The sequence below is a fragment of the Octopus sinensis genome, linkage group LG2 (assembly GCF_006345805.1).
Source record: "Octopus sinensis linkage group LG2, ASM634580v1, whole genome shotgun sequence".
Classification (NCBI taxonomy): Eukaryota; Metazoa; Mollusca; class Cephalopoda; order Octopoda; family Octopodidae; genus Octopus; species Octopus sinensis.
The window spans coordinates 144,425,651-144,448,080 of record NC_042998.1 but is presented as its reverse complement, the minus strand read 5'-3'; the positions used below and the strand labels follow the sequence as shown (position 1 = coordinate 144,448,080).

General features: G+C 38.7%; 1 protein-coding gene across 2 annotated transcripts in view; it reads right to left on the bottom strand.

Annotated features, from left to right (window-relative positions):
- LOC115208776 overlaps nucleotides 1–22,142 on the bottom strand; it is a 77,957-nt gene extending 55,815 nt beyond the window's left edge. Inside the window, exons 1-2 of one of the 2 annotated variants that reach the window (XM_029777098.2) lie at nucleotides 21,725–22,142; nucleotides 4,032–4,086 (exon numbers count right to left, since the gene is read on the bottom strand). In XM_029777098.2, coding sequence (XP_029632958.1) covers nucleotides 4,032–4,086; nucleotides 21,725–22,129 — 460 coding nt within the window. In that variant the 5' untranslated portion in view covers nucleotides 22,130–22,142. The remainder of the gene's footprint in view (nucleotides 1–4,031; nucleotides 4,087–21,724) is intronic. The other variant, XM_029777099.2, reaches the window with a different exon arrangement.
- Between the last annotated feature and the right edge of the window lie 288 nt (nucleotides 22,143–22,430).

Below are 22,430 nucleotides of genomic sequence, written 5' to 3'. Positions count from 1 at the left end.
CAAGAAAAATCATTTCAGTAAAATAGGAAATATTCATCATCGTTATCATTTTAACTTCTATTTTTCCACGCTTGCATGGGTTAGATATGACTACATTTATACTGAGACAGTTTTCTTGACAAGGGTTGGCATCAGGGAGACACCAACTCCAACCTGTTTACAAATGAGGTAATAATTCCTTTATCTATCAAACAACAAACAGCTCAAAGCTGCTTTCCCAGTGGACTACAAACAAACAACAGTTTGCTTCTAAGGCCACTATTTACAACCAGCTAGAAACCCACAAGTGATAAGAGGAAATACAAACTCACTCAATCACATACACAAACACACATACAGATATAGACCAAGTGAACTGAACCAACAAGACTTTTGTGTCTTGCTAACAGATGTGACATAAACTTGTACACTTTTAGTCAATAGACTTACACTCTCACACATTATCTAACAACATAATGTTGGTGAAACAGATTGAATCATTGACTTTTCAGTTAATATATAAATCAGAATATTATCATCATGGGCAGGACAGTTGACAGGAGCCAGCCAGGTAGAAAAACTACCTTAGGCTACTGTGTGTGTTTTGGTAGGGATTTTACAGTTAGATGCCCTTCCTAACACCAACTACTCTGCAGAGTGGGTTCAGTGCTTTTTACATGGTGCTAGCACAGGTGAGATTAGTTTTGGCATGATTTTTACAGCTGGATGCCATTCTAAATGCTAACCACGTTACAGTATGGACTGGATGCTTTTAACATGGCACCAGCACTGGCAGGGTAACCAAGTAACTCACAAGACAAGAAATTATGAGAGGGGCAGGGCATTTGAGGAGGGGAACTTGTGTCAGAGGATGAAAGGTTAGAGTGTGACAAAGAGACAGAGTACCAGAAGCAGGTGTCTTGCTACAACAGATGGGGTCATTAGATGAGGTGATCCAAATGCCAACCGCATTACAGTATGGACTGGATGCTTTTGACATGGCACCAGCACTGGCAGGGTAACCAAGTAACTCACAAGACAAGAAATTATGAGAGGGGCAGGACATTTGAGAAGGGAAAGTTGTGTCAGATGAAAGGTTAGAGTGTGATAGAAGGAAACAGGTGTTTTGCTACAACAGAGGGGGCATTAGATGAGGTCATCCAGTATCAAATAACGAAAGGTTAGAGTGTAACAGAGAAATAGAGAAACAGAAATAGGTGTCTTGCTATAGAGCAGGTACATGGATACCCACTGAGAGAAAAAGATAGAAAAGGGATAGTGAAAGAGAGGTACAAGAAAGAGGCCAGAAACAAGTGTGCTAGTGTAAAGGAAATACTTGGTTACCTAGTCAGAGGAAAAGCAAGAGAAGGGGAGAGAGAGTGACCAAAGGAAAATAGAGAGAGAGAGTAGGAAACAGAAAAAGTGTGAGAGAGAGCAGAAGAGAGATGTAGTGCTAGGGCATACTCACAAGTAACAAGAATATGAGCGTAGAACCTGGTTAGAAAAATAGGATGTGGGTGTGTGAGGAGCAGCAATACAGTGAGTAGGGCAGTGAGGGCAAAAAAGGGGATTAGAAAACAATCATGAAAAATATGCAGTTAGAAGAGGAGTTGTAGTTCAATTTCTTAGGGTAGAGTGAGTGGACACAACTCTTCTAGCACTCAGTTTCATGGACAGGTCTTCTCTAGAACCTCATATCTCCAAACATCTCAGTCCACTGTCATTTCCTCTGTAAGCCCCAACATCCTAAGATCAGTCTTTACCACTTCATCCCATGTCTTCCACATGTACCATCCACTTTCAGTGACAGGCACTCCTCTGCTGTCTTCACTCATATGCATCATATATCCAAATCAACGCATTCTCCTCTCCTGCACACCACATTTAATCCCTCTTATGCCTAACTTGTCTATCAACACAGCTGTGCTCTGTCAGTCATGCACACTGATGTTGCAAATCCAACGGAACATACTACCTTCATTCCTCTTCAGCCTATGCATGTCCTCCACAGTCAGAGCCCAAGTCTTACTACGATGTAACAGCCGTCTTCATACAAGCATCGTACAATCTAGCTTTCACTCCAAGAGAGACTCCTTTTGTTGCCAACAGAGGTAGTAGTTCTCTGAACTTCCTCCACCCTATTCTTATTCTAGAAACAATACTTTCAGAGCATCCACCACCATTACTAATTTGGTCACCTAAATAGCAGAAACCATCTACTACCTCAAGAGAGCCTCCTGCTCTTACTACTTACTGTTCCTGTGCATCTGCCACACATGAAAGTGACCTTATCTGATAATTTTCCCGCGATTCCAGACATGGTCAGACATGCTTTCACAGAAGACTGGAAACAAAGGTTGCTGATTGAATGATAGTGATGCTTGTTTACAACTGTCATATCATGACAAGACAAGGGGACACGGACACACACACACACACACACAAGGATGTACTGGAAAGTTCATAGGCTGCCTATGAAAGAGTCATAATAGAGCTGAGAAATCATGTATGCATTAATTTTAACTCTTGTTATTAATAACCATATTGTTTCTTTCAGATTAAACCAGCATCTGACTGTTCAAAGAACACTTCAAAAGTTACTAGTCATGACTTCTATTGAAAATGGACAAAATTTAGCATTGTGGTGTTAATAAGTATCAGCAGAAAAAAGGGTTTAGCCTCCAAGAACGTTCATGCTGACATAGTTGATACATCAAGGGGTGATGCTTTATCAACAGTGCAAAAGTGGAGCAGCTGAATTTATGAGGAGAAGGGAGAGTTCTGAAGATGATTGATCCAAGCCCTGGATGTCCTGCAACTGCCACCACCAAGAAAAACACTGATCATGTTGTACCACATGGTGATAGATGACAGGCAATTGACTATAAATCAAACAACCAATGTTGTTAGCATATCCTTTGATAGAGTTGAGGATATTCTGCACAATGAACTTGGCATGGCAAAGGTTTCTGCCTGGTGGGTGCCATGTCTTCTGACACCTAATCAAAAGCGCACCAGGCTGATCACATCATGGGAAAATCTGACACTGAGGCTGATCCAGCTGGTTTCCTAGAACATTTCCTAACTCATGATGATTGTTGGCTTCATCACTTTGTGCCAGAGACAAAGAGATAATCCAGGCAGTGAAACACCCTCCTCACCTGCTCCGAAGTAGACCATGGTCTTTTCATCTGAAGGGAAGATGGCCTCAGTTTTTTGAGATGCAAAAGGCATTGTGTTTATTGATTATCTTCAAAAGGGCCACACCATCAATAGAGAGTATTATACAAAAGGTTATCAAGACCAAACATCCAGGAAAACTGACACGAGGGGTCTTGTTTCATCTGGACGATGAACACAAGCCCTTGCTTTCAATAACTGCTGTACATGACTGTGACTTTGAACTGGTTGATCACCCTTCCTATTCTCTTGATAGGCCTCATCTGACTATCATCAATTCCCCAACATGAAAAACACTTGGCTGGGAACCAGTATCACAATGATGATGACATCATATCTGCTGTTGATGACTTTTCCAACCAACAGGATGAAAGCTTCTTCACCAATGGGATTCAAGCACTGCAACACCAATGGAAAAAGTGTGTAGATCACAAGGAGGACTATGTTGAAAAATAAACCTAATCTGGTCACATTTCATGAGTATCTTCATCAGCCTATTAACTTTTCAGCCAACCCTCAAGTGTGTGTGTGTGTGTGTGTGTGTGTGTACACAAGACAGGATTCTTTCATCTTCCATCTACCAAATCCACTCACAAGGCTTTGGTCAGCCCAGGGTTGAAGTAAAAGACACTTGCCAAAGTCACCAAGTAGTGGAACTGAACTATAAACCATGTGGTTGGCAAGTAAACCACAGAGCTATGCCTGCACCACTAAACACAATACTGCTTTAATTTACCTAACATAAACCACTAAAAGTGATTACCATATTCAAACCAACTTCTTAAATGGACAAACTTGCAACATACAGAATGCAGTTCAGAAAACTAAAGATATATTTGAATTTTGTTTTAGATATGTTTCAATTGATTTACCTTTCTTTTTCTGGAGTTCTTGTACAATTCCACTGTTGTTTTCTTCACATGTTTTCTGTGAAAAAAATTCAAAGCAAAATTTAATATACATATATATCATATTTATTCATGTATAATACACATTGCTTTTTATCAAATATTTAAACCTAAATATTAACCCCTTTTGAGCCAAAAAGACCAAAGTTCTTTTTGTTGAGATTGAATTTGATGGGTGCATGTAGAAAACAAAAGATAAAGTGCCTTAAACTTCTTTATTAGTATGTAAAACTATATATTTTATATAGTTTTACATTAAGTCAACTGAAAGACAATCCTTGATAGGTTGCTACACTTCAAAACATTTGTTTCATCGGGTTGATGGATTGTCCTCAAAGTTGTTTCAGCTTGTATCATTTGGGTTGATCAAGTGGCCCAGGTGTTGCAAAGAGAGTTAAGTGCACACATTAAACAAGAGAACTAGGAAAATATAACATTATTGTGACAGTTTACCAATATTTCTTCAGTCAAGTACATTGCCACATTCAGGAAGTTTTTATATCTATTATCTAAACTACCATTATAATGTTATATTTCCCAATATTTCTCTAATTATAATATAATAGTCTTTGGCGCAGCTGACAAATGCATGTCCTGTGGAATTACAGCTGCCAGCTTTTAGTATGGAAAGCTAGAATATAATACATTGATTATTGTAAGTGATGTTGGTGCCAGTGGCACCCACCCACTACACTCTGGAAGTGGTTGGCATTAGAAAGGGCATCCAGCCGTAGAAACCATGCCAAATCAGATTGGAACTTGGTGTAGCTCCCTAGCTTACCAGTTTTCAGTCAAACTATCCAACCCATACCAGCATGGAAAATGGACATTAAATAATGATGATAATATATTTATGATTAACACACTCTTGTTCACTCATCATTGTTTTAATGTCCAATTTTTCATGCTTGCATGTGTTAACTGGAATTCATTAAGATAAATTTTCTATGGTTGGATACTTTTCCTGTCACCAACCCTCACCTGTTTCCAAGCAAGGTAATATTTCCATGTGTTTTTCACAGAAGTTTTGACATGAACAACATTGCTTGTATGATGGTGATGCTCATTTACAACATCACATGGTGTCAAGACAAAGGTAGACACACACACACATGGTAGGCTTCTTACAGCTTCCATCAAGCAAATCCACTCATGATGCTTCAGTCAGTCCAGAGCTACAGTGGAAGACACTTGCTCAAAGGTACCATGCAGTAGGACTGAGCCCCAAACTATGTGGTTGGGAAGCTAACTTCTTAATGACACAGCAATGCCTGGGCTTATATAATAGAATACTTTTGTTATTTAATGTGATGAATAAATTAATAAATAATCAATGAGGATAATATATAGATATTTATTTCTGTTCCTATTTCAAGAGATATTGAGTGGATTTCATAGACAGAAACTGGAAGAAACCCACTATAAACAAGGGGAGGGGGCCTCTTGTCCTGATGAGCAGCACCCTCACACAAGCAATGTCATTTGTTTCCAGTCTTCTGTGGGAAAATGTCTGGCTGTGGGAAATATTACCTTGCTTGGAAACAGGTAAGGGTTGGTGACAGAAAGGGCATCCAGCTACAGAAAAATATACCTTAAATTCTGCAGCAAGTATGGAAAAGTGGACATTAAATGAATATGATGATGACGACACTTTAAAAAATTAAATGTCAGCTGTCTGTAATCCATCAAGCATTTTTTGCACTCGAGATACTTGGCTTTATCACAGTTAGTAATATTGTTTTATGTGGTGTTTATTCCTAAGCCATAGAATGCAAACCCTTTCCACTTAAGAACCATTCACCCAGCTGTCTGTTAACAGCAGCATTAAGCTATACTTGTGTTACTCTTCTAAGAAGCATAATAATATCATAGCAACTTATGTTCAGACTGGTAAACGTTCAAGTCATCTGTAAAATCACCCAAACTATGTACTTATCTGTGTTGAACAGTCAACAAATGAACAAAGTAATTACCATATTTGATAGCATAAAGGACACACAGGCACCCTACCTTCAGCAGTGCATATTCAGGAAAAAAAGTTTTTAGTTCATTACAGCATGTAATATAGGTCCAAGTTCATATAAGGATCTGGCAATTGTTTTTAAAGACATTTTTGGGAGAGAAAAAGTGTCTTATATGCCATCAAAGGCATATGAAAGCATGTGACTTAGTGATTAGGGTATTGGGTTCATGATTGTAAGATTGTGGTTTCAATTCCTGGACTGGGTGATGTGATGTGTTCTTGAGCAAAACACCTCATTTCACATTGTTCCAGTCCACTCAGCTGGCAAAAATGAGTAGTCCTGTGATGGACCGGCATCCCATTCAGGTGCAGAATACATATGCCATGAAAATGGGAAACCAGCCTTTGTAAGCTGGTATGACTCGAGAAGGTAACTTTACTTTATGCCATCAAATATGGTAATAATGCTGAAGCAAACAATTTCTACATTTGAAATTAGGTGTCAGTTTTGCTTACGAGAGCTGGTACAGTTCAAATGCCTTGATCAAAGAGGTAATAAATATTACCAGAAAGAGAATATGAATATTAGACCTTTGAGTAAAGAGGCAATCCATTCTTAAAGTAAAATATATCAAGGAAAATCTTACCAACCAAAATCAATGCCTTGTTGTCATTAGATGAGATGTATATATTTGCTTAAGTATTTATTGAATTATTCATATTATCTTGCTTTTGTGAAAAATACTGCTGCTGATTACAGATTTCTTTGTTTGAAGAGTATGAGGGCTTTTATTTTTGATTATTTATTTAGTCAATATACAGTGCAAGATATAAACATCATTACTTTATGTCTGCTTTTCATTGCTGAGATAGGTTAGATGGATTTCCCAAGATAGTGTTTTAAGGGTGGAAGTTATCCTTATTGTGAATCCTTTTAGTTATCTATCATGATACACAAGGATGTACTGTGCCTATTCTAAAACCAGGACACACACAATAAGTGCAGGATATAAACATGTGTATGTGTGTGTGTATATACAAATGAACGATTCTAATCTTACAGGCATGTGGGTGCTGGTGTCATGTAAAAAGCACTCATGCCACTGCTGCATAAAAGCACCCTGTACCCTCTGTAAAGTGGTTGATGTTAAGAAGAGCATCCAGCCATAGAAACTATGCCAAACAGACATGGAGCCTGGGCAGCTCTTCAGCTGGCCAGTTACTGCCAAACCGTCCAACCTATGTCAACAAGGAAAAGGGATGTTAAATGAGGAGGAAGATGATGATGAAATGTGTGTGTGTGTGTGTGTGTGTGTACATATCATCATCAACATTTAACATCTGTTTTCCATGCTGGCATGTACTGGACAATTTGACATGGAGCTGGCCAGCTAGGGAGCTGTCCAGACTCCAACAGTTTGTTGTGGCATGGTTTCTACAGCTGGATGCCCTTCCTAATGCCAACCACTTTACAGAGTGTGCTGGGTGCTTTTTACATGCCATCAGCATGGCTGCGTTTATGCAGCACCAGCACAAGTGCATTTTATATGGCACTGGTACCTGTAAAGAACAAGCCTGTATGTGTCAGCGATTTTACTTAGCTTGGCGTGTCTTACCAAGTACAGCAAATCGCAATAACTCCCGGTCCCTTGTCATTTCCTCTTGTTATTATCAAGGGCAATAGATAAACTCCTTTGCAGTATTTATCCTGGTGCTTTACATTCTAAATTCAAATTGCATTAGGGTCAACTTTACTTTCATCCTTCCAGAGCCAATAAAATAAAGTACCACTCATGTATAAAGTAAAGACACCCCCTTCAGTCATGAATAACCATGGGATTGCACTGAAAAAGTTCCCTTCCAAGGCACAAGTCCAGGCAAGATTGTTTATAGAAGACCAGCAGTCGCCCATGCATACCAGCCTCCCCTCTCCATGCCATCGATGTTATCCAAGGGTAAAACTAAGGCTGATACAGCTTCGAACCAGTGATGTTGCAATTCATTTCTACAGCTGAGTGAACTGGAGCAATGAAAAATAAAGTGTCTTGCTCAAGAACACAACACACAGCCCAGTTGGGGAATCAAACTCACTACCTCATGATTGTGAGTCCAACACTCTGAGCCATGTGCCTTCACGTATGTACTAGGGTCAATTAACTGTCACAGCCACTGAATTTTCCCAAAGATTCTGCTAGTGGCAAGCTGACAGAATTATTAGATTATCGGAAAAATATTTTACTAAATTTGTTCTGGCTCTTTACAGTCTGAGCTCAACTTTGCCTTTCATCCCCAAGGGTTTGATAAAATAAGTAACAGTGTAGTACTGGGGTAGATGGTATTGACTAACCCTCTCCTTCTTGTGCCAAAATTTGAAACTATTGTTGCTGTTGTTATTATTATTATTATTGCTCTTAGCGGTATTTTGTCTATTGCTACGTTCTGAATTCAAATTCTGCTGGGGTTGACTTTGCTTTCATTCTTTCAGTGCTGATTAAATAAGTACTAGTTACATACTGGGGGTCAATGTAATCGACTTAATTCCTTCCCCTAAATTTGAGGCCTTGTGCTTCCAGTAGAAAGGATTATTATTATTATTGTTACTGTCATCATTATATGCTGAATCAGAAGAGCAATGGATGAAATGCAATGTAGTGTTCTGAGTACCTTTCGTCCTCCCAGGTAAAGTGAAGTACCAATCAAAAACTACAATCTTCCTTACTAATTTGTGGTCCTGTAGCTTTATATGAAATTCATCAATATCATGTCCCCTTTCTCAATCTGGGAAGGGTTGTCATGGTCCAATGTCCTTATTTGTAGTGACTACCCTCCTAGACAGGTTGGGGGTGGGTATCATGTTTCACTCCTAGGTTCAACTTTCCAGCACAATTTCTATGTCTGGAAATCCTTCCTATCACCAACTTTTATACAGTGTACTGGATGAATTCTATTGTGACACCCACACTAGAGTGGATGCCACAATAGAATAGATAATGCCAACCACCACATTACATAAGGATGGATGGATGTAGCTTGAAAGATGCTGGTGATGAGATGTTAGACTCTACCCTCAAGATACAGGAGAGTGAGTTTGAAAATCAATACAAAGGATTGGGAAGAGTGGATGAGTAAATTTATAAAAGTGGAGGAGAATCACATGTGGTTAGAGGTGAATGTAGTAAATGAAGAACAAGGATGGAAGTGAAGCTGATGATAAATATCAGTATGAGGGATAGGGAGAAGAAAAAGTAAAAGCAGCTCATGAAGAAGGTGATAAGTGGTAGTACAGAAAGGGTAGAGTTATAATAAAACTGTAGATAAATGAGAAAATAGAGACAATTATATTGAGAGGGAGTTTATTCATGAGAGCAATTCCTATCTGTGGATATGCTTTTGTGAGTTGTTAATTGTGCTTCTATGGATTGCCTTACTGTTAATTGAAACATTGACATTATAACTAAATTCAGTAAGTCAGATTATTTTCAATATCTCATTAAAAAGTCTGTAAGAGTAACATTAGAAAATTAGTCTTTAGTTGTGTGACTGTTCTACTAATGACCAAGATTGAAAATTAAAATACCATGTGTTGCAACTTCCACATCAACATGCTACCAAAACCAAAGAAAAGAAGACCCAGACATTTGTAAACCTGGGTAAATAATGAACAGCTGTGTACAGTAAGCATTACAGCATGTGAGGGTAAGTCTCTGATACAGGTTTGAAGCCCAGTTGAGCTGTTTCACTTCAAAGCTTCAAATTTGCATCAGAGGTAGTAGCAAGCATAACTGTGATAAGAAGTTTGTTTCCCAACTAAATAGCTCTGGGTTCAGTCCCACTGTGTAGCACCTTGGGCAAGGATCTTCTACTATAGTCTAAGGTCAACCAAAGCCTTGTGAATTAATGGGTTTTTAAGGTAATTAGGATGAGACATAGCCTAGATGAGATGCAGTTTGGTTTTGTGCCAGGCAGAAGCTCCACTAATGCTATATTTCTGTCATTTGAGTAAATTGTCATCCAAGCTGATGTTTCTTGGTAATTAAACTTATTTTGCAACACTTGTGCATATTTATCAGATTTCTTTTTGTTGATAAGAATTATCAACAACTTTTTCCCTGATCCTAATTTGAGAAGACATACAGAAGTATGCTAAAGATCGGGCATAATCTCGTGGGAAAGAAATGTAAAATAAAGTTTATTATAAACAACACAAACACTTCATAAGTTAACAGCTTCCAATGAATGTGATACCTGTTAAACAGAAATTATTTTTATCTAATGAAAATTTAAGTGAAATTATGCTAAATACAACTAAATTGGAAACCTTTTCTCCCTGGCCATTATTGGCAATTCTGAAAACTTCTGGGTGTGAATTTTACACAAATAGAAGATTCTTTTTAACAATTTTTATCCTGAAAATCACCTGCATAAATTACACAGGTGCGCAAATTACATGGGTTTTTACGGTAGTTGAACTATCACTCTCACTGTAACTTTCATCCCCTGATCCAATAATTTGATACCCCTGTAGTTATTTCTATGTAAAGCATCACCTTTACCTTTGTAGCAGTAGACTATGGTGCTGCTACACCAGTCATTGGGTATGACTCTTTCATGAACTATCTGACTTACGATGCAGGTGACAAGACCATATCCCACACAGCCCGATATTTTAAGCATCTCAGTGGTGATTCCTGATGGGCCAGATACTTTCCCTGTCTTCATATCCTTAATTACTTTATCTACCAGGGTACTGTCAATTTGGGTAGCTGTTCCCTCAGTTGGGTCAACCTTCGGCAGACTCTCCTGTTCCCATCCCTTCTCCACATTCAGCAGTCTTTCATAATGGCATCTCCAAGCCTCTTTCTCTGCAGAATCATTAAACATAAGGGCACTATCATCCATGTGGACACGTTTCTCTTCTATGACATCACGGTTTTCTCTCACACACTGTCTTGCAATCCAAAATACTTCAGTTCTTTGGTCCTTATGTTGCTGAACATTGGCAAACTTTTTCTTTTCTGCTATTCCCTGTCTCTAGCTTCCCTTTTGGCTATCTGATACAGCCTCCTACTACCACCATTCTTCCAGGCCTGTTTCTTTGCTCTAATGGCCCTGTCTACAGCATTGTTCCACTACCATGTTACCCTGGAAGGGACTTTGCACCAGCCACAGACCAAATCTGTGGCACTCAGCAAGCTGTCTCACAGGAATTCCCAGCTGCATTTTATGTCACAGGACTGTAGCTCCTACTCCCTATCATCAAATTTCTCGGTAAAAACATCCCTAAATCTCTGACCATGTGAAAGATTCTTAAGCTTCCAAGTCCGTCTTTGCCAGATTGGTCTGCTTTTTGGCACCCTTCTGGCCTTGAGTCTAAAGTTACTAATAACTAGTCTATGCTAGTGGGTACATACTTCATCAGGGAAGGTCTTTGTATTTAAGAGCAACCATGTACCCTGCTGTCTGATAAAAATGAAATCCATCTGACTAGTAGAGTCACCTGATTGATCGATGGCTGGCTGGCTGGCTTCTTGAAGTTGGTGTTACGGATCAATAAGTTATTTGCATCGCAGAACTCCAGGAGCCTAGTTCCCTCGTAATTTCTGGTACCTACACCATGGAAGATACCAGGTCGCTATCCGACATGCCTTTTAAATTCCCCAGCCACAAAGATGAGATCATTGTCACTCGTGTTTGAGGTAACCTGCAGAAGAATAGCATAACAGTGATCTTTCTGCTCATTTGGTAGGCCCGCTTGTGGGGCATGGGCAGAGAGAATTGTAGCTATACCATGCTGCAAGACAAAACTGAGTTTAGGTACTCTATCACATATGCTCGCTACCTCTATGATCTTACCATACACACACGCACACACACACACACATATATATATATATATATATATATATACATATATATGTATATATACAGATATATGTATATATATATATACATATATACGTAGATACACTTACACATACATACATATATATGTAGATACACTTACATATATATAACATATATACGTAGATACACTTACATATATATATATATATATATATATATATATATATATATACACACACATACATATATCATCATCGTTTAACATGTTTTCCATGCTAGCATGGGTTGGACGGTTCAACCGGGGTCTGGAAAGCCAGGAGGCTGCGCCAGGCTCAAGTCTGATCTGGCAGTGTTTCTACAGCTGGATGCCCTTCCTAACGCCAACCACTTCGTGAGTGTAGTGGGTGCTTTTTACGTGTCACCGACACGGACACCAGTCAGGCGGTGCTGGCATCAGCCACATACACATATACATGCATATATATATATATATATATATATATATATATGTACATACACATATACATGCATATATATATAATATATATATATATATATATATGTACATACACATATACATGCATATATATATATATATAATATATATATATGTACATACACATATACATGCATATATATATATATATAATATACATGCATATATATATATAATATATATATATATATACATACTAGCAGTATCGCCCGGCGTTGCTCAGGTTTGTAAGGGAAATAACTATAAAGCATTTTTAGAGAGTTATAGCCAAAAAATAGCAAAAAAATGGAAAAAATGATGGTAAATTTTTTTGAGATTTAAAAAAGGTGGAGTTGCGTCCCCTAGACAGTTTGTGGTTCGTGTTTCTGATTCTCGACCCCATGTCGAATTTATCGATTTTTTTCAGAACTGGGGGAACTTTTCAAAATTTTCGCTGCGTTAGTTTTGAATTATGACATTGGGCTATGTGTGTGTCAAGTTTCATCAGAATCGGTTGAAAGCCGTGGTCAGGGTGAGGGTACAAGCAAACAGACACACAGAAACACGCACAGACAAACTGCCGTTTATATATAGAGAGATATATATATGTATATATATACATACATACATATATCTATACACACCCCTGCCTCATACAAATGTTTTGGCCCTTAACTCTGGGTACATGTCTGCTGCCACATTCTATCTGCATTGCAACCTGTATATTCCTGGGCGGTTAAGGAGCCCCAGAGCCAAGGTACCTTGGATATCATAACTAGTTTGGACTGAGAGACTTGTTGAATGTAGGGTAAATTATTCCTTCTGAAGTTCACTTTCATTCCTCTTTCACCAGATCTAGCTAGAAATGTTCTCAGCTACTTCAATCACTGCCTAAAAAACTTTGGTTCTCTTTCTCCCAAAAATTGAGATCATAGACAGATTTACTAACAAACATGATATCTTTTTACAAACCCAATTCTCAGAATAAAACTTGTTTGGCACACTAAGAATCAGATTTCTCATAAGTCAAGAAATATTTCAGTCCTGCATAAATTGATTTATAACTCTCTTGAGAGATTACTACTGAATTGGAAACAACTGCCAAAGCACCTGTACATGAAGTAACTTCTGTACTTGTCAAGACAAATACACTGGACTACATTCCTTACTATTTACTTTCTCCAGCACTGCAAAATATTTAAACCCTTTTGATACCAACCCGCCTGAGACCACCCCAAGTTCTATAGCATAGGTTTACTATTTTAAAGTGGTCTAAATTATAATCTTCCACAAAAATATTGTTAAATTGTTCCAGACCCCAGCTTAATAATTAGAAAGTTATTTTACTAAATTCTTCATTATTTAAAAAATTAACTGAAACAAATGCAGCCTATGCTAACAGGTTAATCATAATCCAGTTATCTAACATAAACTTGAAACTTGGTAGTCTGTATCTATCACAACTGCCTAACAACTCAGCCATGTATCAAATTCATTTGATTTTCTATAAATCAAAACGCTTCGTTGATTTTCTATATGTGGAATGATATAACTTATTTGCTTTGCTGTTTAATTTCTTATGTCAAGGTAGAAGACAAGGCTTATGAAAAAAAGATAAAAAAACATTTCTTGCATTAAGTGTTTCACAAAGGATATACATTTGTCACACACTTTTACATTACAAAACATTGACTTAAAACTGGGAGTGATGGTGATTGTGCATGTATATACATACATACATATATATATATATTGTTGTATTTTGGGATGCTCATTTTTTTTTTTGCCAAATAAACACATGCACTATATATCCATTCTTCACTCATTTATTACTGTTCTTATTCTAACTGAAGTCCATTGTCCGAAAATCTTTCATTACTCATCTGTGACCTCTTCAGCGGCACTTTCTGTCCTCATGTGCTCCTGCTCTGCTTAGTCCATGGACTAAGCAGAGCAGGAGCACTCATGTAGATGTAAAGTGTTGCTGAAGAATAGTAATAAACAAGTGAAGAACAAATATATAGTGCATGTGTTTATTTGGAAAAAAAAAAGACCATCCTGAAATATAACAACATCTGCTTCAACATACGATTTCACATCAGGAATCTTGCAAAATAAAGACATAAACATTATTTACATTTGACAGATATTTGTCCTCATCTTTGTTGTTGTTAACACAATATTTCAGCTGATATACCCTTCAGCCTTCATTAGGTGCCTTGAGGAAATTTCAAACCTAGGTTCTCATTCCTAAGGTATTTCTCGCTGTTATTATTATTATTATCATTAATCAGGTCACTGCTTGGAATCGAACTCAGAATCTTGGGGTTAGTAGCTCACACTCTTAACCACTACACCATATGCCCATGGGCAATTATGAAGTGAACTTTAGGGCTTATAAATCTAATATTTTCCTATACTTCCTAAATACCGGTATGCTTAGGAAGTTGTTGTGTCATAGCATATGTGCTGCTTCTTTTAGTTTTCCAATTTTCCAGTGGTGTTCTCTGTCTATTATTTTAACTTCATCCCACAGGGGGAGGTGGTCTCTATTTTTCCATACATGATCAGCTATACCCAATTTATCAATATTTCCTCGTGTCACAGCTTTGTGATGTTCGTCTACCCTTATTTTGAGGGGCCAGCATGTTTCGCCTTTGTATAACCTACCACAGCTGCATGGGATGGAGTACATGCAGGTCTTTGGTCATATTCTCTTCTATTGGTGGTTTTACTCGAAGGAGATATTTGCGAAGTGTTGTATTACTCTTGACTACTGTCCTGATGTCATATGGAGAGGCCTTTAACATAGGGTAGACAGACTGTGGACAATTTATTGGTTTCATCCCCTCTTTTCTTCATAATTGGAGTGGGAAAAACTAGAAGTAGTTGATAGCTTTCATTACCTAGGTGACCATATCAGTAGCAGGGGTGCATGCTCTAAGAACATAGCTGTTAGAATAAGAATAGCCTGAGCAAAGTTCAGAGAGCTCCTACCTCTGCTGGTAACAAAGGGCCTCTCACTCAGAGTGAAAGGTAGACTGTATGATGCATGTGTGCAAACAGCCATGCTATACAGCAGTGACTGCTGAGGACATGTGTAGGCTTTAAAGAAATGAAGCTAGTATGCTCCGCTGGATGTGTAATGTCAGTGTGCATACACAACAGAGTGTAAGCGCCCTGAGAGAAAAGTTGGACATAAGAAGCGTCAGATTTGATGTGTAAGACAGATGACTGTGCTGGTATGGTCATGTGATGAGAATGGATGAGGACAGCTGTGTCACACCCTAACAGTGGAGGGAACCTGTGGAAGAGGTGGTGAAGCATGATTTTCAAATGTTGGGCCTCAAAGAAGCAATGACAAGCAACCAAGACCTTTGGAGATATACTGCACTTGAGAAGACCCAGCAAGCCTAATGAGATCATAGCTGTGGAAAATGTCAGTGTTGCATAACTGGCCCGTTTAAAAGTACCCTTCAATCGTCAGGTAATATGCTGTGCTTGACAAGACCTGTTAAGTCAAATAAAATCATAGTTGTGACCGATGTCAGTACCACCTGAGTGGCACCTGTGCCGGTGGCATGTAATAAGCACCATTCGAGTGTGGGTCAATACCAGTGCCGCCTGACTGGCACCCACTATAGTCTCAGAGTGGCTGGCATTAGGAAGAGCATCCAGCTGTAGAAACTTTGCCAAATCAGATTGGAGCCTGGTGCAGCATCCTGGCATGCCAGTCCTCAATCAAACCGTCCAACCCAAGCCAGCATATGAAATAGACATTTAAAAGATGATGATGATCATTATTATTATATATATGTATACATACATGCAGACACACACATATACAGATATGTATATAGTGTGTGTGTGTATATATATATATATATACACACACACACACACATATATATATATATATATATATATATATATATATATATATATATAGGGAGAGAGAGAGATGTATACACACACACACACACATATATATATATATATATATATATATATATATAAAAAGACAGGGAAAGCCCCTGGCCCATCAGGAATCACCGCAGAGATGCTCAAAATATCTGGCAGTCTTGGCTATAGGCTAGTCACGCGTATAGTTAACTAGGTGATACACAAAGGAGTCATATCCAAAGACTGGTAAAGCAGAACCATACTCAACTGCTACAAAAGTAAAAGTGACGCTTTAGATACAAATAATTACAGAGGTATTAACTTATTGGATCAGGTAATGAAGGTCACGGAGAGGGTCATAGCCCAACTAATTAGAGAGCGAGTCAGTTTAGAGGAGATGCAGTTTGGGTTCGTGACAGGGAAAAACACCACTGATGCTATATTTCTGGTAAGACAGCTGCAGAAGAAATACCTAGCTTTTGTTGACATATAGAAAGCCTTTGACAAGGTCCCCTGATCCCTTATCCAGTGGTCAGTGAGGAAACTGGGGATAGATGAATGGTTAGTGAGAGCTGTGCAAGCCATGTACAAGGATGCTGTCAGTAAGTTGAGGGTTGGCAACGAGTACAGTGAAGAATTCCATGTAGAGGTAGGGTCCACCAAGGTTCAGTCCTCAGTCCCCTTCTATTTATCCTAGTCCTCCAGGCAATAATAGAGGAATTCAAGACTTCTCTATGCCGATGACCTTGCTCTAATTGCTGAGTCACTATCAGAACTAGAGAAGTTTCAGGTATGGAAGCAAGGATTAGAATCGAAGGGCCTTAGAGTCAACCTAGCTAAAACCAAAGACTTAATAAGTAGGAAGGCAGATAAACCACAAATCCCTTCAGGTAGATGGCCCTGCTCGATCTGTAGAAAAGGCGTAGGTAGAAACTCCATAAGATGTACCCGGTGTAAGCTATAGACACATAAGAAGTGCAGCAATATCAAAGAAAGGCTAACTGGGAAGATAGTTTTTGTATGTGGCAGATGCTCAGGAGCAATAAACACTGAAAATGGGCAGAGAACAACTTTTGCCTAATTCCAGGAAGAAAATCTACAAGTAGTTGATAGCTTTCGGTACCTAGGTGAACAAGTCAATAGCTGGGGTGGGTGCACTGAAAATGTAGCTGCTTGAATAAGAATAGCCTGGGCAAAGTTCAGAGAGCTCTTATTTCTTTATTGCCCACAAGGGGCTCAACATAGAAGGGATTAAGTCGATTACATTGACGCCAGTCTGTAACTGGTACTTAATTTATCAACCCCGAAAGGATGAGAGACAAAGTTGACCATGGCGGAATTTGAACTCAGAACATAACGGCAAGCGAAATACTGCCAAGCATTTCGCCTGGCGTGCTAATGTTTCTGCCAGCTCGCCACCTTTGGGCATAGTTCAGAGAGCTCTTACCTCTGCTGGTGACAAAAAGCCTCCTGCTCAGAGTAAAAGGTAGACTGAATGACAAATGTGTACGAACAGCTATGCTACATGGCAATGAAACATGGGCCATGCTGAGGACATGCGTAAGCTTGCAAGGAATGAAGCCAGTATGCTCCGATGGATGTGTAATGTCAGTGTGCATACTCGACAGAGTGTAAGTACCATGAGAGAAAAGTTGGAACTAAGAAGCATCAGATGTGGTGTGCAAGAGAGAAGACTGCGCTGGTATGGTTATGTGGCGAGAATGAATGAGGATTGCTGTGTGAAAAAGTGCCACTCCCTAGCGGTTGAGGGAACCTGTTGAAGAGGTAGAACCAGGAAGACCTGAGATGAGGTGGTGAAGCACGACCTTCGAACATTAGGCCTCACCGAGGAATTTATAGAGACCGAGACCTTTGGAAATATGCTTTGCATGATAAGACCCTGCAAACCAAGTGAGACCATAACCCGTGGCCTATGCCAGGGATGTAACCAGCCCACTTATGTGTACCTTTCCTTCATTGGACACTAAACTCTGCTTGTGAAGACTTGTCGAGGCAAGTGAAATCGAAATCAAATTCGATGACTGGCATCCGTGCTAGTGGTGTGCTAAGAGCACCATCCGAGCGTGATCGTTGCCAGAGCAGCTGACTGGCTTCCGTGCCAGTGGCATGTAAAAAGCACCATTCAAGCATGATTGTTACCAGTGTCCCCTTACTGGCACTTTCATAGAAAAATACAAACCAAGCCATAACAAACTTTAACAAAGTACATACATAAATAACAATTCACATACAAAATTCATTTTGCCACTTATCATGAGGAATCTACACAGCTAACAACCTAAAATTTTAGCCACTGGACTACATACAAAAGAGTCCTATCCACTCTCCCACCAAGCAGATTAAATGTGGAGTGCCTTAATTATAACTAAACATGTTAACTCAATCGTGTTGGCTTTTTTTTAGGCACAGAATATACCATTGGAGAAATGCACAAAAGGTTATAAACTTAATTGTGTTCATTCTCTACAAACACTTGACAGAAAACATTCAGAGCATTGATTGTTTGGACATGTACAGTCAACCGTGTCAGCCTTAACTTATGACACCAAACATTGTTACTTGATACTAACACACAGACAAGTGGAGAACCTACAAAAATTTCTAAGACCATCATGTGACTATCCTCTACCAATCAAATCCTATTCAAAACATACTAATTTGTGCCATGAACTCCCTATAAAAATAGGGCAAGCTAGAAACATTAGTCAGAAACAAGACAACTGCGACACAAATCACATCTTTCTACTTGAACTTTTTGAAAATCAATGTATCTGTGAAACCAGTTAAAGCTTTAAATATATTGATAAAAAATATTTTAACTATTCTCAGTGCATTTTCAACTTCTATTTTTCCTATATTTCTACCTGTATGGAATAAAATAACTTTCTTTACTATAAAGTGCAAACAACTGATAGAATGGATACTAAGGTCCTTCAAGACAAGAGACCAAGAAAGTATACTGACCCTATGGAGACACTTTCTTGTCAGCCTCCTGGACTACTGCTCCCAATTATGGTCACCACATAGTACCAAGCTAACAGCGGAGCTTGAAGCAATCAAACACCACTACACTAACAAAATTGAAACAGTGCAGTGGAAGAGCTATGGGGATAGGCTGAAAAAAAAACTGCAACTTTACTCCCTGGAGCAAAGGCACGACAGATATGTAATAATGTACATATGAAAAATTCTAGTGGGGCTAGTACCTAATTTCAGCATTGAGTGTTATACAAATGGCAGAACTGGACACCATTGTATTGTACCAAAAGTACCATTCACTCCATCTAAATTCAGAACCAGGTATTGCAATAGCCTAGGGTTCAAAGGCCCAAAGCTCTTCAAAGGCCTGCCACAAAAATAAAGAAATCTGCATAAGATGGAATAGATGTCTTCAAAATAGATAGAACTAGACAGCCTCCTCTCCACAATACCAGATGAATCAACAGCCCAGCATGAGGTACAGACGAGGGCAGCAGAATCAAACTCCCTTATAAACTAAATGGGCCATCAGCTGGGACTAAGGTACATGCAGGAGTGGTGATGTGAAACATCCCAGACTGAGGAAATCAGCAAGACCATGGTGGTGCTCCAGCATGACTGCAGCTGCATGGCTGAAACAAGTAAAAGAGAGTATGTATGTATGTATATGCATTTGTGTGTGTGTATAAGTGTCTGTGTACACACATATGTACATATATTCTTTTCTTTTGTTTCAGTCATTTGACTGCAGCCATGCTGGAGCATCACCTTAAAAACTAACTACTTTCTTGTTGCAGGATCAGTGACTGATTGTCACTTAGTTTTCTATATATTGTGAGCTGGAATGAATTCCTGTCATCTCTAGCAGTCGGGTGTTCTCCACTGAAGATGGGCACAAATAGCCTGAAACTATTCGGGCTGGTGATCCCGTCGTCTGCTAGATGGTAGAGGTTCACTCCCTTCCATGCAATATATACCAAGTGCAGATTGCACTGATAACCAGCTGGCGGAAGCTCTACCTGGGGTTAAGCGTTAGTAACGTTGAACAGCCATATTGGTGTGGCGATAAACATTACTTCTCAGTATAGTTACTCCTTTCATCTCTTATTGAGATTTTCTAATTAGTTACACTGCTTATATACATAAATGAGTATCTTCAAAACGAAAATGCAAAGACACAACCAGCCAAGCCACTTGACTAAACCCAATACTCTGTCGCTATTCCAGTCTACAGGTGAACATATAATAGAATAATCGCCTAAAATTAGACGAAATAAAAACAGAAGTCATCTATATTTATAGACCGACTGCCTTGCGATATTTGTCCAGGCTCTTAACGCTTTTTAGTTCAAATCCCGCCGAGATCTGTTTCACCTTTGATCCTTCCGGGCATCGATAAAACAAAGTACCAGTCATGTGCTAGGGTCATGGTTATCGACTAACCTCCTCTTCAAAATTATTAGCCTTGTGCCTAAATCAGAAACTATAATTTACTATCATTACTATTACTATTTATTGGCGATGGAGCTTGTTTACTTTAACATTAAACATCGAAGGACACAGAAAGAAGTTCAGGGTTGTTAATTACAGGTTTTATATTAAAAAGAATTTTAATCTGTAGGTGTTGAGAATAGGTGTGTGCGTGTGTATAGTTAATGCAAAAAGCTAACAAACATTCTTGCTAGCTTAAGGTGATCAACAAGGTATTTTGGCTGCAAGCCATACGTTAAAACTAAAATAGATTTTTTGCAACATTCGTAAAGATTAATTGCCTTATTAATTAACATTTAAACAACTTTAACAACGATCATCTTCGAGCATACATCATCATCAATACAATAATCATGTGTGTGTATGTAACTACAGAAGTATGCTTACACACACGCACACACACACACATATATATATATATATATGTGTGTGTGTGTGTGTGTGTGTGTGTATGTGTATATATATATATATATATATATATATATATATATATATATATATATATATATATATATATAAAGAGAGAGAGAGAGAGCTCATATAACATTTTGAATGTTAAACACAGTTATGGCAAATGGGTCTGGAATCGGTTAAAAGATGTGTGTATGCATTGTATATAAATGCAAGAAGTGTAACATGTGTCTGCGTGTGTATTTAAACATTCCTTCGTGAAAGGATACTCAGATCTAAGTGACAGGGTGCCCCTGCACGGGTTCGAACGCACAGCCATAAGATTGAATGTTTATTAATGTTATTAATGTCTCAAATAATTATCTAATTATACATTCGTGTTTATGTTCACAACACTCGCTCTCTGTTTCTCTTTGTCTATATATGTATCTATCTGTCTAGTGATAGATTAGACACATACATCTATGCCTTGTGTGTTTATTATAGATAGACGTGGAAGAGAAAGTGACGTTTATGTGTTTCGATTTAGCATTTCTGAATAACAAAAACAAAAGCAATTTCATTACTTACTAGATTCATTCGGAGTTCCTCCATTTCTTTTACTTTCGCTTCATGGGAACTAATTTGAACGTCTTTAATTTTCAGTTGTTCAGTAAGAGTAATGACTTCACTTTCTTTCCTGGCCACCTCATTCTTGTCCATGTCCAAAGCAGTTTCACATTTCTTCAGTTCGTTTACGATATTAGATCCCCGCCTTTCCACGGTCATCCTCTTCGAAATACAAAGCCTAAGTTGATCCTGCATGTTAAGTAATTGTGTAGCTAAGTCATGGTTACGTTTCGACAGGCTCCAATAATTGAAACCCAGAATGCCCACGGCGAGAAATAGCCCGACGATGAAAAACGAAGGTGATCTTCCTTGCGGCCTCATTGCACCACGTACATTCCCCGCCGCCATATTAAAACTAAATAACATCGTGACAACGTTACCTACCCGTGCTTTGTCACCAGCAGCAGCAGTAGCAACAACAACAGCAGCGGCAACGGAAGCAGCAACTGTACGCCGCCGCCATGTCTGTGGTTGGCCGCCATCATTTATTTAGATTTCCTTACTAGAAACATTTGAAAAGTCATCGTCCATCTATAATATAGATGTTCCGCTGTTGCATCATGTCGTCATATTGTTGTGTGTGTTTATCTGTACGAGCTTGTATGAGTATGTAGCTATGCTTACCTGCCGATAACTTGAGTAAAACGGAAGGTAGTTAGAAGTATGT